The sequence below is a fragment of the Alexandromys fortis genome, unplaced genomic scaffold, assembly GCF_014885135.2.
Source record: "Alexandromys fortis isolate MF-2015 unplaced genomic scaffold, M_Fortis_MF-2015_v1.1 scaffold_110, whole genome shotgun sequence".
NCBI lineage: Eukaryota > Metazoa > Chordata > Mammalia > Rodentia > Cricetidae > Alexandromys > Alexandromys fortis.
In genome coordinates this window covers 413625-428703 of record NW_026068014.1, presented here as the reverse complement: position 1 = coordinate 428703, position 15079 = coordinate 413625, and the positions used below count along the sequence as shown (strand labels likewise).

Sequence of the window (15079 nt, the reverse complement as noted above, 5' to 3'; positions counted from 1 at the left end):
GTAAAGCAAAGGACACTGTTGCTAAGACAGAAAGGCAACCCACTGACTGGGAGAAGATCTTCACCAACCCCGCAACTGACAAAGGTCTGATCTCCAAAATATATTCAAATTTTTCTTATAAATATTTATTTCAAGAAAAAATTAATTTTTCTTAATTTCACAGTATATATGTATATATATACATGTAGTATATGTTGATCATACATCAAAGTCCCATAATATTCACTTATGTCTTATAACTTTCATCTTTCCCATTCACTTTAATGCACCCATAACCATGGACATTCACGTTCAAATCTATTTTTGATATCTGCCATGTAAGTACATTACCTCCATGAATGAGAGTGGAAAGTTATTTACTTGTTAAAAACAATTGCCTGTGGTTACATCACTGAAGAATATGACTCTATACACCCCATCAATGACTAACAGCTAAGAAGCCATTCATGAAGCTTTGGAACCTTTCGGTTATTGTCTGATCCACAGTGGAATGTTTGCGCCCCTAGTCTTCTGTGGGACTTATGCAGGCATACAGTGATATTGTTGGTGCATTGGTATAACAGTTACATCCTGAACAGATGACTCATCTTCCCACTATTATTTTTCTTTCTCTGACTCTTACATGATCATTTCCTTGACCATCTATTTGTAACCTAGACATGGTGTTAAAGAACTTGCTTTTAGGGATGAATGCTCAGTAGTTACTCATTTTTGCAGTTGGATGGATTACGCCTATCAGCACTAGCTGTCACTAACTGCAAACACCAACCTGTCAAAGCTCGGTAAATCATGGCAGACGCTTTATTTAACACTTACCAAGTTTTTTTATTCCTCTCACTTAATTTTTTGAGAGGTGGTGTGCCATGGGAGAGTCGTGTACTTTCTGACACAAAACTGATGAAGAAACCTGGCTCTCCTCGCAGTTCTTTTTTTTTTTTTTTTTTTTTGCCAATTCTCTTTTGGCTGTATATGTAAAAAGATTTAGGCAATGGAACACTATGCCTGTTTGATGAAACAATAGCAATACATTGTACACTATTTCTGTTCATTTTAGTGACCATGAACTTACGGCTATGATCAAATGAGCTGCTACAAATCATGCCAAAAATTCACCCACAAAGACATTAGTTAAGTCTGTAGCTGCTATGCCAATATTGGACCAGATAGCACTAAATCATTTTTTTTTCTCAATGATAAACAAGCCCAACTGAACCATCCCATGGTTCATTAACTTCTTTGCATAATAGTAGCAAAGTGATTTTATGGGGTTACGTCATGTCTGGCACTTGGCTTTGTTTAATATTATGATGTTTTTGTGGTTGTATTTTCCTACTAAGCAGAGTAGTTCTCTTCAGATTCTGTTTATTTGTTGGTTTTTAAATGAAAAGGCTGTCAAAGTAGTGGATTTTCATATGGCTCTTTCAGCCATATGTAGTTTGGTTAATCTGCCTCCAACAGTTTAATTTATCACCCTCCAATCCTCATACTCATCCCTTCCTTTCTACCCTGTTGCTCTTCCTTACCTTCATATCACGTGTATTGTAACCACACACCTTGTGCTCCATTTTCGGTGTCATTTTAATGCTTCTTCTCTAGTTTTTTTTAATATTTTTGCAGATGCTATATTACACAGAAATCTACAGTGTTTGAAACTAAGATTCACATAATGAGAGATTTCATACAACATTTGTCTAAGCCTGGCATATGTCCCTTTATACTATATTTTCTAGTTTTATCAATCTGAGATAATTTTTCAAATTGATGTTTTTCTTTACAGTTGAATATAATTGCATTGTACATTTGGAACAAATTCTCATTATTTCTCAGTTGGTGGATATTTACTATTGATTCTATTTTCTAGGCATTTAGAAGAGAGTAAAATTAAATTCGTTTCTTCAAACATTTTTCTTTACTAGCATATGGAGTCTGTTAGGTTTATGTCTGAATGTACTAGAGGTAAGACATGTGGTGGCTCAGATTTCATATTTTGAGAAACCTTCACTCTGATTTCCATAGTGATTGTTCTTGTTTAAGTTCTTCCAAATGGTGAGGACTTATATTCCCCTCTCTCCAGAGACAAGGCAGCAATTGCTGTAATTTGGTTCCTTGATAGCCACTCTGTAGTGGTGAGATAGAACTAAAGATACTTGTAATTTGTATTCCCATATAGGTGTGAGTGTTGTATATTTTTAAAACATACTTACTTGTCATTTTATTTCTTATTTTCATATTATAATATTTATCTCCATATAATTTTATGTAATACATGTTTAAATATAAATAAATGTAATTACTTCCCCCATTTCTTCTTTCTCTAATCTCTACTCTGCTTCATCTTTTCAGTTGTTTTCATTCTACCATTTGTTGCAAAATTTTGAGCATTTTTCTATCATTATCATCACCATCATCATCATTATTATCATATTAACAATGGTCGTGGAAGATTTGAATTGTATCTCATATGAAAGTCTCATTTCTTAAGGTTCTATGCATACTGACAAGTAATAGATACAACCAAAAGTCCTACTCAGCTTTGACTCCTATGAATTAAAACATTGGCAAGAAGGCCAAGATTGTCTTACAGTGTAACAGTGTTTCTCATATCTTGGCAGTAACCAAGGACTATCTAACTGGACTTGAGCTCACTCTACAGGAGGAAATTCACTTCTGGTTCTGGAATCCTAGCCAACTACTCAGGGCCAGCGAGGTGATGAATCTTAGAGACCATTCCCCCACCATCGTACTAGACCAGAATAATTCCAAAATGCTTATACACAGGTGTGTGTAGTTCTCACTCCCATTAAAGAAACTTTTCTTTTTAGTAGGATGTTACAGAAAATCTCAACCGGCCAAAGTACAGAGACCAACTGAGTTATATGTGCAGCTCCACTTGATAGATCCAATACCTTAGGCTCAGGTACAATCATACAAGAGGAGGCAGAAAGATTTTTTAGGATCCACAGGACCTAAACATCTGGTGTGAGAATGTGTCTCATAGAGATGACATAAAAGCTTCTATGTGATACCCCAAACATAGCATTGCCTAATCAAGACTTAAACAGCTACATTGTGAATAGACATGCTAATGTAGGAAGGGCAAATCTCACGGTATTTGCACCCCCATACAAATCTCTAGAAGTTAGACTGCTGAGAGTGGAAGAATTAGTTTTTCCCATGGATAAGCCCATTTTGCTCATATGATAAGATGTGGTCAATCCTAAAATCATATACATACAAGCCATATTAAATGGATCCAACAAGTTTTATTTATAGATTTTTACACCCATAATCTCTTGTTGAAAAATTATGTTTGATGTTTGTAGCTGAGTTTGTTGATACATTCTTATAATTTCATCATTGGGAGCAGATGCAGAAGCTGGCAGGTATCTGTGAGTTCGTATATATCATGCTATATTTTCAGTGGTCCAATCCAGCTATGCATACACAGTATGACCCTACCTCACAAAATGAATAAAATATGGTATATTTTTCTATAAAATTAATAGTTTGATTTCAATCTTTTATGAGATGTATAGCAGATGAAAATTTCTCATGTTCTTTCTTTTTTCTCTTCTTTCAGCTGAGTACATTTTGCTTTACAGATTCTTTAGTATCATGATGTTCCATTTGCCCACGGTTGGTTTTCTTACTGTCCAACTAGAAATACCATTCAAAATGTCCACGCCTGGTTATATAGCAGACATATTTTTAATATTTTTGAGTATTTGCCACCCTTCTTCCCATAGTGGCTGCACCAGTTTGCAAGCCCATAAGCAAAGATGAGTGTTCTCTTTTACTTGCATGTTTTCAGCATTACTTTTGTATGTCCCCTTAAATGTTTTCATTTCTTCCCAAATAGAATGAAATCTCAATTTATTTTAATGTGAATTTTACTGATTATTAGAGATGATAACTAATTGTCGTTATGCCCATAGCTAAACATAGTCTTCTGTCTTCATCAAGGAAATTCTTTTTTTTAACCACAAGAAAACCACAAGCACTCAAAGTGCAGCATCATATAAAAATGTCCATACCTTTGTCAATACGTCGAAATTTTGTTACTGATTTTTTCTATAGCCCTTTAAAATCTATGGTTTCAAATGCAGGTTTCTGTTTTATGTGAAGTTGATTTTCAAACAGAATTAGAGATCCTGTTATCTTCTACAGGTAGGTATCCTGTTTTCTCAGTACCATTCACTAAAAAGTTATTTTTTCTCCCTGGTTTCTTTTGACAACTTCGTCCAAATCAGTGTGTATGTTTCAGTTAGGAATTAACATTTTATACTTGTTTAGTCTCTGCAATCTACCATTTTTAGTCTATGTGATACTATTGAAAATATTACCTTCTCTGATGAGGATTGAGAAATGTCTTACTTTATTTATAAAATAATAAATCACTGGGAGCTCATTTAATACATTCTGCACTTAGTAGTAGAATAATAATTTTGTACTACCCCTAGGGTGTGTGAGCCTTTAAAATAAGTCTTTGGTTCAGTAATGGTGCAAATAGGGATTTTATGTTGTGTAATGAGACTTAAAAAGAATCAGAACGTGATTGGTTATTACCAAGAGTTTTCCCCCCTATGTACCATTATCAGAAGTTAGCTGGTTAGTATTTATTTTGAATATTCACAACTGGGTATGACTGATGATTCTTTTTTTCTCCTCTGCTAGAATGCATAGAACCTTTCAAATAAACTAATAAACCTAGGTAATAAACCTAGATATGGCATCCATTAAATACTGACAATATTTCTCCATGTTTTATTACTTAAGTAGGTATCCTCCAAGAATGCAATCTGAACATCAGTTTCTGGAGCATAAAGAAGAGCAGTGGCAAGATCCTGTAATGTGTAGCATCTACAAGAGTTCATAGGCCTGCAGTTCTAAAACAGAATTCCCAGTACTGGCATAGGGTCTTTTATTAGTTAACCTGTAGTGTACAATAAAAGCAATGCTACCTGGTTATAATAGAGTTACATTTTAAGTACTCTAAAATTATTTTAATATATTGGATTTTTGTCAGCATCCAGTTCTATGCCCAATGAGCATGCCTGATAACTGAGGAGATTAGAAAAAAGGTGTCAGATACTCTAGTGTAGGGGCAGGGCCCACTTGTTCATCCCAGCCACCCAGCAAGCCCTCTCAAGTTATAAGTGAATATAGCTGGCCATGTGGGTGCCATTCTATAGGAGGAGGGCCTGATGTTTGTCCCAGCCACTCGGATAACTTAGTCCTGAAATAACCCATAGAAACTATATAAATTAAATCACTGCTTGCCCATTAGTTTTAATTTCTTATTGGCTAATTTTTATATTAATTTAATGCACTTTATTAATTTGTATATTGTCACGTGGCAGTGGCTTACTGGCCAAGATTCTAAGCAGTGTCTCTCTCAGGTGGAAGGTCCATGGGTCCCTCTCTTTGTCCCAGCATTCCGTTTATTTAGTTTTTCCCACCTAACTCTGTTCCCCTACAATTCTGCTACAGACCCAAAACAGTGTCTGATGGAGGAAGGTCATTGGCTAATAAAGAAACTGCCTTGGCCCATTTTATTGGTTAGAACATAGGTGGGTGGAGTAAACAGAACAGAATGCTGTGAGGAAGAGGAAGTGAGCTCAGACTCCACAGCTCTGCCCTCTGGAGCAGAGGCCATGCTCCCCTCTCCTGGGCACACCATGAAGCAAACCACCAGGTCAGACATGCTGAATCTTTCCCGGTAAGACTGGTGCTACACAGTTTATTAGAGATGGGTTGATAGGGATATCAGAATTAGCCAGTAAGGGCTAGGGCTAATGGGCCAAGCAGTGTTTAAAAGAATACAGTGTCTGTGTAATTATTTCGGGGCATAAGCTAGCGGTGGCCCGGGGTGCTGGAGACGCAGCCCTGCCGCTCCTATTACTACAGAATGGCGCCCACGCTCCTATTACATGTACTGTAATGCCTTAGTATAATTTCCATGAGAATTTCTGAAGGTCTTTCACCTGTTCACACCCTCACCTCATATCTTTTAGATTATGTATGAAAAGCATATTCTGTAAATATTTATTTATAAACAATGATTTTGCAAAGTCTACCTCCTGCAGAATATAAATAGGCAATAGAAAGAACACTGACAACTTACAAAGCAAAATGAAGCTCTTCCTGTTGCTTTCACTCATTGGGTTCTGCTGGGCTCAGAATGACCCACACACTCAGTATGGACGGACTTCAATTGTCCAACTGTTTGAGTGGCGCTGGGTTGATATTGCCAAGGAATGTGAGCGATACTTAGCTCCTAAGGGATTTGGAGGGGTACAGGTAAAACTGATTCATATTTTAAATGGAGACTTTGCTGTGTTGATATAAAACTGCATTCTCATCAGTTCAGTGTGTCTGGAAGACAAGCCAACATCACACATAAATTTCTTGGGTAATGAATAGGTTTGCTGATGATGGCATCTTTATACTCTGGTGTAGGATAACAACAGGATTTCTGCAATGTCCTGCCCATCTTTTCAGGTGGTTGTGAAGTGACAGAACTTCATGTTCACAAGATGAAATGTGACACTAGACCATTGATATGTTTCTAGAGAACTTAGTTTTTTAAGCTTAATACAAACTTAGTAAGTTATTGTTTAAAATTAATTCTAACTATTTTATTCTCAGGTCTCTCCACCAAGTGAAAATATTGTGATTTATAGACCACCCAGGCCTTGGTGGGAAAGATACCAACCAGTTAGCTACAAAATTTGCACAAGGTCTGGAAATGAAGATGAATTTAGAGACATGGTGAAGAGGTGCAACAATGTTGGTGTAAGTGATGATACATTTTCTTTAAAGCCTTACATAGAATTTTATAAATTAAAAATTTATATTGGTGAAATATTTTCATCCTTTCTTCTTTAATTTTCTTTGAGCAGAAAATTTCATAAATTGGGAGTGGTGAATGGAAAGATGAAATGGAAGGGGAAAGTGATATAGTGTAAATAGAAAATATGAAAATAAAGTAAAATATCAAAAATTGCATTTATTTTCACTCTTTGTTAAAATGCCTGATTGTTATATAATCACACTTTGAGAACCCTTGCACATCTACTATGTAAAAGTAAGAGGTGATAAATTGAACCTTCGACTTTTAGCCTTGTAACTATATTTTCCATAATACTCTCTTTTGGTTAGGCACTGATTGTATTTGCTTGCTATGGTCATTTTTATGTGATTTTGTTTTCTTCCCTCAATTTATGGACTTTCTTTGAACTTATTGCTTTAGTTGAAAATATCTATTTTCTCTATATAATTAAAAGAAATGCCTACCTTCTTGTCCCTAAGTTACTACCAGCTTCTTCATCCATATATCCTTGTAAACTTCCACAATCAATGCTTTCTCTTGTTTATAATCATTCCAACTTCATCAGAAGTTTATGTTTTGTTTTGTTTGTTGTTATGGTTGTTTTTAATACAGATTTCTATATAGACTACTTTACATGTTTCTGAATAACCACTGGTCCAGAAGTTAAGATTAACGTCATTTATATGATTTTTCTTTACACCCACAATTCTTGGGTTTTTATCCCCATCAGTCTTGTTAATGGTAAATAAATGCTTTCACCTTAAAAAGAAGAATCATCTATGTACTTTCTGGTCTTCAGATACAAGGTGGAAATAGTACAATCCATGGCATTTTACCTCAAGAACCAACAAAGCTGCAAAAGCAATCCCCTCTCGTTTTTATGCTGTGTTTTACTTCCTCAAAAATTGATCTTAACTTTAAACTATGACTGTTCATTTTTATCTCTACTTAATAGTTTTAAACACTTTACCAATATGAAGGCTATTGTTGGATTTTATTTCACATTAGTTTCATATCACACTTACTCTCCTTTCTAAAAAGACTATTGTGAGTTTTCCATTGAATCTTTAGATTCCTGAGGATCACTGAAGTGTGCAATTTCCCTTTTCAGGTCCGTATTTATGTGGATGCAGTTATTAATCACATGTGTAGTGCAGGCAGTGGTGCAGGGACAAACAGTACCTGTGGAAGTTACTACAATGCCCATAACAGAGAATTCCCAGCAGTTCCATACTCTGCTTGGGATTTTAATGATGGTAAATGTGACCGAGATGTTGATGACTACAAAAATGCTAATGAGGTAATGAACGAAATGATGCGGGATTCCCTTCTCTATGCCGTGAATATTATTGGTTTAGAAAGGGACTGTTTTTGGCCTATAGCAGAGCTATAGGGGAACAGAGCTAGTCAGGGAAAACTAAATGGAATCCTGGGAGGAAGAAGGAACAGTCATGGAGAAGCCATGTAGCCCCACTGGAGACAGACTCCTGAACGTTACCAACTAAGCCACTGCCAGGTGGTGATTCACAGATTAATGGAGATGGGTTAAATTTATATGTAAGAGTTAGCCAATAAGAAGCTGGAGCTAATGGGCCAAGAAGTGATTTAATTAATATAGTATGTGTGTGGTTATTTCAGGGCAGAACAGCTGGGAATCAAAAAATGGCTCTCCATTCAACAGAGAAATATAAGATAATAAAGAAGCATCTAGTGCATACCAAAAATTTATGGATAACCATGGGACATACCATTCATATTCTGCAGGAAAACAGTTTACTAAGATGGAATGCTTGACAAATTGAAATTTAAAAGTGTGCTGTATTTTGTTTCATTGTTTTGTAGGGATACACACAAAATCAATGACAAATGGAGACATGCTCTATAGTGATTTTGTGTGGATAAAGCAAAAGCATGTTTTATCAATTATATAAACATTATTGTGTGGAAATATTATTAAAAATAAAGATTAGTATTTTAAAACAATTTCAAATATTAGAGTATATTTTCAGATTTGGAGCAGTGCACTAATTTAACATGTGGAAGTTCCTGGAATGGATTCTGGGAACTACATAAAATAATAAAGAATAAAAGATAGAAAACTGAAGGATAAATAGCGGGAAAGGAGTTCAAAGGAATAAAGAAAAGAGAGGGACAGAGAGAGAGAGAAAGAGAATTAACCATCTAAAATCCTCACCTATTTTATTTTATACTTTCTATATTTACAACAGAAAATATTTTAAAGTCTGTATCCAAATTAAAACATCAATACTGTGCATATTCCAAGAAAAGACAATATGAAAAATCTACTTGTAAATGTGTGAGTGACTGAATGATGGAATGGATTCTTAGACCAGATATGACTTTATATAAATTTATCATTTTTGTTTCAATAGGTCAGAAATTATCTTCTGTCTGGCTTTCTGTACCTTGCACTTGATAAAGATTATGTTCGTGGCAAGGTGGCTGACTACATGAACCATCTCATTGACATTGGTGTGGCAGGGTTCAGACTTGGTACTACTAAGTACATGTGGCCTGCAGAAATAAAGGCAATTTTGGACAAACTGCATAATCTAAATACACAATGGTTCTCTGCAGGAAGCAGACCTTTCATTTTTCAAGAGGTAAAGCAATACATCTGTTCTTCCTAAGAATTTAATACTATAATGTAATTGCAATGTTTCACTTTTCCTTTCCTCTCTCTAAACTCTTTTATATACCCCTCCATACTCACCTTCAAGATTGTAACCTGTCTTTTGACTTACTGTTATTATACACACATGCACACAGACACACACACTATATATATACACATATACATGTATAATATACACGTATGCACATATACCTACATATAGGTAGATACGTGTATACCCCTATCTATTATTTTTCTATCATCTATCTATCTATCTATCTATCTATCTATCTATCTATCTATCTATCTATCTATCTTCTTAATATAATCCATATTGCTACAGATAAATTCATATATTGGTACTAATCAACCAGTTGATATGGTCTTCTCTGATTTTCATTCCCAGATTTCCTCAGTTGCCTATACTTCTCTCTATATTTCTTTGTATATTGTTGAGCCCCTATGGAATTTTTCTGAAATGTAACCATTTTGTAAACCAGATAGTAGAGAGGATATTTCATTAAGCATAAAATTAATAATGTAGGTTAATAGCTCAGTCATTTGCATACTATAGAATTTGAGTGTTTAATAAAGAATTGCTGTTATTCAGAAGTAACACACTTAATTCTTTACCACAGCAGGTTCAAAGTTAGTGCAAACTTCAACAATTAATTCTCTAAATCTGTAAATATAATACCATAATACAAGACAGAGAAATCATAATCGTTTTTGTCCCAAGACAATCTTTTTAAGTTTGAGATATGTCTTATGGTATCAGGTTTGTAACTGTTTAGAAAAACTGATGAAGCTTCCCTGTGCAGCAATAATGTCATTTGAAGTTTATTGGGGACAGTGTATTTGTAGCTCTGTTTCCTTGTAAACATTAATGAGTTCATAAATACTTCTGATACTCATTTGACAGCAAGTATTATATCAGTATGGACTGATGAATTTTCCTTTTTGTCAGCCATTTTTGGGGATAAGAAGAAACCCTGTCGTTTGGTTTCTTTCAATGTTGTGACATATGTTTTTTGAAGAAATTAGAATGTTAATGTACAGAAAACCATTAGGAATATTATAAAGATTTCTAAATGACATTACATTTAAACTATATGCTTAAATTTATAAAAAAATTACAACTAACCCAATGTATTTACTAGGTCAACGATCTGGGTAAGGAGTCAATGTATTTTTTAAGTGGACCATACAAATATGGAGCAGACCTGAGCACAGTTATCCGCAAGTGGGATGGACAGAAGATGGCATTTTTAAAGTAAATATAGACAATTTTTTCATTTGATCCATCATAGATCTTTTGCTATTTGACATTAATTGGTTATGTCTCCAATTATTCTCATTTCAAACTTATAAAGTTGTTGATTATTAAGCTTAATGTTTCTCACAACCACCGAATTAGTTTTTCCACTTGTAATGTCTATCCCCAGGTATCCATAGAAATCTAAAGTATCACTTAGTTATTTTTGTTTGTTTGTAATAAATATATTAGATTCCAGAAATATTTCCCTATGGTTTATCAAAGCTATATTATTATTACACAAATAATTATATTCATAAATGATACTCATAATGTGGTAAACTATGAAATATTAATGTGTTATATCAAAGAATTAATTTGAAAAATTTTCAATTTGTATTATAATAGCACAATAGCTTCCTAATCTATGGAATATCAAATGGAAATTTCACTTCTCAAGTCCAAAAAATTACAATCCAATGAAAAATTTAAAGAAAACAAACATTTAAAGAACAATATGGTTATATTGTAATATTTAAATGAGGATGTATATCTTCATAATAAATGATATTGAATATGTCTTTATATGCATATGATATGACAGGTAGGCATCTTATAGAATTTTTATTTATTTGGATAACTGAGTATGAAATATGAAAACTTAATCAAAGTGTTTTAAAAGAATAATACTTTTTCTTAATGTAGGAACTGGGGAGAAGGTTGGGGTTTTGGGCCTACTAACAAAGCTCTTGTGTTTGTGGACAACCATGAGACTCAACGAGGACTAGGTGGTGGAGGAGCATCCGTTCTGACCTTCTGGGATGCTAGGTGAGAGAACATTCTTTGCTGTTGTGAAACTTGCTTTTAATGATGGCATTACATTATGCTCTAATACCATTTTGAAACTTTCAGAATGTATAAAATGGCAGTTGGCTTTATGTTGGCTCATCCTTATGGGTTCACACGAGTAATGTCAAGTTACCGTTGGACAAGAAATTTCCAGAATGGAAAAGTAAGTCTTGAAGTTCTTCAAAGCATAATTTAATCTAGAAAAGTAAGAGGTTATGTTATGTTTTAATTTCACATTAAGTTATAGCATGTGATACTTATATATTTTTTCCTGTGAAATAAATTGGTAGCTGAGTTGAGGGAATTTAAGAATTATAATAGAATTTTTCTGAAAATTACAAAAAAGTTTTACAATGGAGTCTATAAACAATACATAATAATAGAATTATAAGTGTTAATCACTAAGTTTTTGTGCAGTAAGGATATTGAAAATATACCTGATCAGAAAAGCAATGATTTAAATAAGAGAAAACGCTAGAATGAAAACAGGCATTCCTGATAAAATCCAACAAAAAAAGGTAAGATGGGATAATGTCTGCTAACATTAATATTTTAAATTATTTCCTGTGAAATAAGAAGGTAGCTGATTTGAGGGAATTTAAAAATGATAATAGAAATTTCTGAAGATTACAGAACAATGATTTGCTACATACAGAGTCTGTAAACAATATGTATTTGTAGAAGTATAAACAATATGAGTTGTTGATTAGGTGCCTAAGCAGAAACAATTTTAAATTAACCTAATATTTATAATATATTACATACATTTTATGTTGTTTGTTGGGTGCACACGCTTAAACAATTTTAAAATTAATCTAGGAAATAAGACCATCCATGGAAATTTTTCTGTTTTAATATAAGAATCTAGACTAACAGAAAAAAAATCAAAATTAAAATAGAAATGTTTCTTCTTTAGACACCTGAAAAACAGTTTATCCTATTTTTTTAACATCTTTTTTTTAAAATATTTATTTATTATGTATACAATGTTCTGTCTGTATGCCTACAGGCCAGAAGAGGGCGCCAGACCTCATTACAGATGGTTGTGAGCCACCATGTGGTTGCTGGGAATTGAACTCAGGACCTTTGGAAGAGCAGGCAATGCTCTTAACCACTGAGCCATCTCTCCAGCCCTCCTATTTTTTTTCAAAGTGAGTTTACCTCTGGTTTTATTGACATTTGTTTTATTTCCAAAGAGCTTTCAAGCCTGGAATGAGACTTTTTTTTCAGAAATATATTTACCATTCACCAATTATCAAATGTACATTTATACTTTGATAAGTTTAATAATGAAAGTCAGGACATTTTATAAACACATTTTCCCAGAAAGTAGTAAGAAATGAACTATTATTAACTTAGAAAATGTTATATTAAAAGCTTTTTCATATATGTTCTTGAATTTTTGGAGTAGCCAAGAACTATGCCTCAGTTTTATGGATAAACTGAGGCACATTAATGTTATGTATAATGATGGAAATTTTTCAGGGCGTGACTGAAGCCTGTTCCTCAATGCTAGTGTTCCTGGCTCAACTGTCTTGATGTTAGGTGACATTGAAGACCTGTTAATGGTGTTGAGAAACCGAGTCTTTCATAGAAAGTGAGATGTTTAAAAATTGTTACTGTCTGTTTGAATTGAGTAGTAGAAAATATGGATTTGCAAGAAATGAAGGGCTCAGTGAAAGTCTATAAAACACTGAAGGACTTAGATTAAAATTAGACACTCCAAAGAAAGAAGTAGCATAAGAGGTTTGGTTTGGATTTGCTCTAGTGGAAATAATTGTGAAGACTCAAACATTCAAATAACCCGAATCTTTCAATAATTAAGGATGTGAATGACTGGATTGGACCACCTAATAACAATGGCGTAATCAAAGAAGTGATCATTAAATCAGACACAAGTTGTGGCAATGACTGGGTCTGTGAACATCGATGGCGTCAAATAAGGTGGGAATTTCCCAACAGATATTTTCTAATAAGAAAGTTATTTAACTTCTTTTTAAAATTGTTGAAGTTGAAGGGTGCCAACATTTCACATGATATTTTGCTTTTAGGAACATGGTTGCCTTCAGAAACGTAGTCAATGGTCAGCCTTTCTCAAACTGGTGGGATAATGGCAGCATCCAAGTAGCTTTTGGCAGAGGAAACAAAGGATTCATTGTCTTTAACAATGACGACTGGTAAGTCAGTGTCAGTTAAAGTGGGATCATATACTATTATATGCTTAGATTTTTCTTCTCTTTTCCTGTATATTTATACTTTTTGTATGTGAAAAATCTTTAAATAATGAATTCATGCCAAATAATAAATGTGCAGGGTACAAAGAAAACCAATATTTGTTTATATATTTTTTCTTTTAGCACAATCTTGTATTGAGATCTTTTAACCTAGCTTAAAATGGTAGTAGCATGTGTTCATATTGGCAAGCTCATTTGGCACATTTGACAAAGCATATAAATATTATATAAGAATGCACATCATTAAACAATGTATCAAATTAGGACTGGATTTACTTTGCCACTACTTTTTGATCCACTATACTTTACACTGTCTTCAATGTTCTAGCTTTTTGTTTTTGTATATTTAAAAAAATATGTGCTTTTGAATCTGGTCTATGAGTGTCTTCAAGAAGCTGTTGAGTTTTGCTTTTAAAACTTTCATTATTGTCCTTCCCACTGTGGTTCTTTCATCTGAGTCTTACTCTGTGGTTCCCTCATCTGTAGTGGTCTAGCTCAGATACCAGGAGTGGAGGCCAATGTCTTGAATACCAACAGACAGAAGGACCCATATTGCCATGAGTTTAAGGTCAAGGATGCATGAAGAGATCCTGTCTCTCAAAGAATAAAACAAATAGTCAAAAAATAATATTTACTCAGAGAAGCTCTTTGAGAGTCCGTGAATTGTCTAAATTCTAAATCAGCTGTCTATCAGATTGAGAACCTTTCCAACAAGCCATAATTTATTGGTTAAAAACAAAATATCAGGTACATAATTTCTTGAAAGAACACATGGCTGGTGGCTTGGGAACACCAGAATTACTTTATACAGACAGTTTCCTATACAAACTTGTATGTATCCATACAAATGCTAGATAATGTTTAATCCTAGAATAAATCCTCTGTGTTGCCGTGTAATCTAATAACTTTGGGAGAAAATGATGCTGTTAATGTTTTTGAGTCATTAGTTTAAATCCAGCAGAACACAGACTGGAAAGAATGACGGTCCTTGTAAGAGCCCTTTACTACAGAGATTCACTGGGTTCTCTAGCTTTCCTTGTCAGGTAGCTGTCACCATAGCCCATGAAACTTAAGAGACAATTAAAATGATTTTCTTCTGGAGAATTCTCTTACTAATCCATGTACAGTCTTATTACTGGGATTCTCTTGGTGACTCTTGATTCCTTTTTGATGTATATCACAAGTTTGAGACCTTTTTTTTTTGTTTTATTGATAACAGATTTTCCAGTGCCTGAATGGGTTGAATTTAAATTAAATCCGCCTTTTTTTTTTTT

General features: G+C 33.9%; 1 protein-coding gene across 3 annotated transcripts; it reads left to right on the top strand.

Annotated features, from left to right (window-relative positions):
* The first annotated feature begins 6132 nt into the window (after window positions 1-6132).
* Window positions 6133-13752, top strand: LOC126513737 (pancreatic alpha-amylase-like). 3 transcript variants are annotated; one of them, XM_050162255.1, is made up of 9 exons: window positions 6133-6300; window positions 6649-6795; window positions 7944-8132; window positions 9226-9291; window positions 10628-10740; window positions 11428-11550; window positions 11635-11734; window positions 13397-13515; window positions 13623-13752. In XM_050162255.1, exons 1-9 carry the CDS (start codon window positions 6133-6135, stop codon window positions 13750-13752), a joined length of 1155 nt encoding a protein of 384 aa, XP_050018212.1. The 3 variants fall into 3 exon arrangements, with proteins under 3 accessions (XP_050018212.1, XP_050018211.1, XP_050018213.1); XM_050162254.1 differs by having other exon boundaries at window positions 9226-9456; XM_050162256.1 differs by lacking the exon at window positions 9226-9291.
* The last annotated feature ends 1327 nt before the right edge of the window (window positions 13753-15079 follow it).